The sequence below is a fragment of the Lactuca serriola genome, chromosome 4, assembly GCF_051521515.1.
Source record: "Lactuca serriola cultivar US96UC23 chromosome 4, Lser_US96UC23_V15, whole genome shotgun sequence".
In the NCBI taxonomy this organism is placed as follows: domain Eukaryota; kingdom Viridiplantae; phylum Streptophyta; class Magnoliopsida; order Asterales; family Asteraceae; genus Lactuca; species Lactuca serriola.
In genome coordinates, this window is record NC_136411.1 from 58,724,528 (window position 1) to 58,726,852 (window position 2,325).

The 2,325-nt window shown below is 42.0% G+C and overlaps 1 protein-coding gene across 1 annotated transcript; it reads left to right on the forward strand.

Annotated features, from left to right (window-relative positions):
- Positions 1-250: 250 nt before the first annotated feature.
- LOC145101664 (fasciclin-like arabinogalactan protein 10) lies at positions 251-1,823 on the forward strand. Its single transcript, XM_079038912.1, has one exon. The coding sequence runs from the start codon at positions 353-355 to the stop codon at positions 1,622-1,624; it is 1,272 nt and encodes a 423-aa protein (XP_078895038.1). The 5' UTR covers positions 251-352; the 3' UTR covers positions 1,625-1,823.
- The last annotated feature ends 502 nt before the right edge of the window (positions 1,824-2,325 follow it).

A 2,325-nucleotide genomic window follows, 5' to 3' on the forward strand; every position in this document is an offset into this window, starting at 1 on the left:
CTGTATACATGTGGATATGACAATTGTCAAATCTGGGCATGGATAAAGGGGTATACGTTATTAAATGCCAAAAAAAAAACAGTACAATGGTTTAAACATAAGGACTCTTTTGTCTTTTTGACCAAATATGGGCATTTGATTTCCAGCTCATTAGTCACTCCCTACCACATCCACAGGTTTAAAAACTAACCCTAGTTGAAGTTTCAAATTAACCATGGTTAAGTTAAATCTCTATTAAACTCTCTTCTCGGTGTTGTAACTCCATAAGTTCATAACCTCCCCACTCACTCGATACACTCGATAGTATACACTCAGTTTCAGGTTCCACTGCTTTTTGCTAAAGTGCGCCACCATGGGCGCATTACGCATCATCTTCCTCGTTGTCTCTCTTCTCGCCGCCGGTTCCGTCGTCTCCGCCCACAACATCACGGCTATCTTGTCGCAGTTTCCTGAGTACAGCGAGTTCAACAGCTACCTCTCACAGACAAAGCTCAGCGACGAGATCAACAGCCGTGAAACGATCACCGTTCTGGTGTTGAACAATGGCGTCGTTTCGTCACTCGCCGCGAAACATCCGCTCTCCGTCGTCAAAAGCGTCTTGAGCCTCCATATCCTTTTAGACTACTACGACAACAAGAAGCTTCACGCCATTTCCGACGGCACCACGCTCTCCACCACCTTGTACCAAACCACCGGAAATTCCCCAGGAAACGTCGGATTTGTTAATATTACAGATTTGAAAGGAGGTAAGGTTGGATTCGGCTCCGCCGTGTCCGGTTCGAAGCTCGATTCTTCGTACACCAAGTCTGTTAAACAGATTCCGTATAACATTTCGGTTTTGGAGATCAACGCGCCTATAATCGCACCGGGGATTCTAACAGCGCCTGCTCCATCGGCTGATGTTAATATTACTGGTTTGTTGGAGAAAGCAGGTTGCAAGACGTTTGTGAAGCTGATTACTGATACCGGAGTGCTGAAGGTTTTCCAGACGGCGGCGGAGAAGGGATTGACGGTGTTTGCTCCGAACGATGAAGCGTTTAAGGCCGCCGGTGTACCGGATCTGAGCAAGTTGTCGAATGCTGAGCTTGTTGCACTGTTACAATACCACGCTCTCGCTACTTACACTCCGAAAGGCTCGTTGAAAACAACCAAGGATCCGATTAGCACACTGGCGACGAACGGCGCCGGAAAGTACGATCTGACCGTTGAGACCGCCGGAGATTCCGTTACACTTGATTCTGGATTTTCTACTTCGCGTGTTGCTAGCACGGTTCTCGATTCGACGCCGCTCTGTATTTTCACCGTCGACAATGTACTTCTCCCCACTGAATTGTTTGGTAAATCTCCATCTCCAGCTCCATCTCTTTCACCGGAAACTTCTCCGGCGTCGTCTCCTGCACCTGCTGCTCTATCTCCGGAACCTGCAGCAGCACCTTCCCCATTCCTTTCTCCTCCCGCTCCTCCGACTTCATCTCCCACCGCCGGTCCTGCTCCGTCAGATGGCCCCACCGCCGACTCCCAAAATAGCAATGCTAGCAACGCCGTTGACAGCGTCAAAGCTCCGTCGGTTGTCCATGCCACATTTACGCTGTTGGTCTTGATTATGTCATACGTTATGCTTTGAATCTGATTTTCGATTGTTTGCGCTCTTTTTGTTTAATTTATCATTTAATTTTGGATTTTATGTTTAGATTATTATTAGGGTTTGTTCAGTTTAAACGTAGATGCGCATTTTAGCAGCAGGTGGTGGTATTATTACCTTGATATCTACGAGTGTGTCTTTGAGTGATACTGATTACCGAGGAATGCTTTGTTCGATACAAGCTTTCGTTTTGTTCTCTTTTTGTTATCTTTTTCTTTTGTTTCCAGGTATTATTATTTGCAAATACATATCTTCATCTTCATAAATTAATAAATTTAAGTTTTTATACGTATTATTTGGGAGTGGAATGCCTACTTGTTCAATAGATTAAAATTAGACAATCGTAAAATCAACCTAGTTGGATGTCATATTGAATTTAATCGTAATTGAACTGTTAGAAATATTTATTTTTGATATAAATTTATTAATAAAAAATAAATATATTTTATTGTTTTTTCTAAGTCGAGTTAATTCAATGAATATAGTTTACTGTATTGTTATATAAGTTTGACAAAATTGTAAAAATGGTCCTTGTGGTTGTAAAAATTATGCGGTTTTGGTCCAAAAAGATTTAATGGTGTAATAGTAGTCTAATTTTGGATATATTGTGTTGATTTGGTCATAAAGTTAGCTTTAACATGTTAACTTTTAACTATTTTAAAATGACTGTTTTACCTAGGATT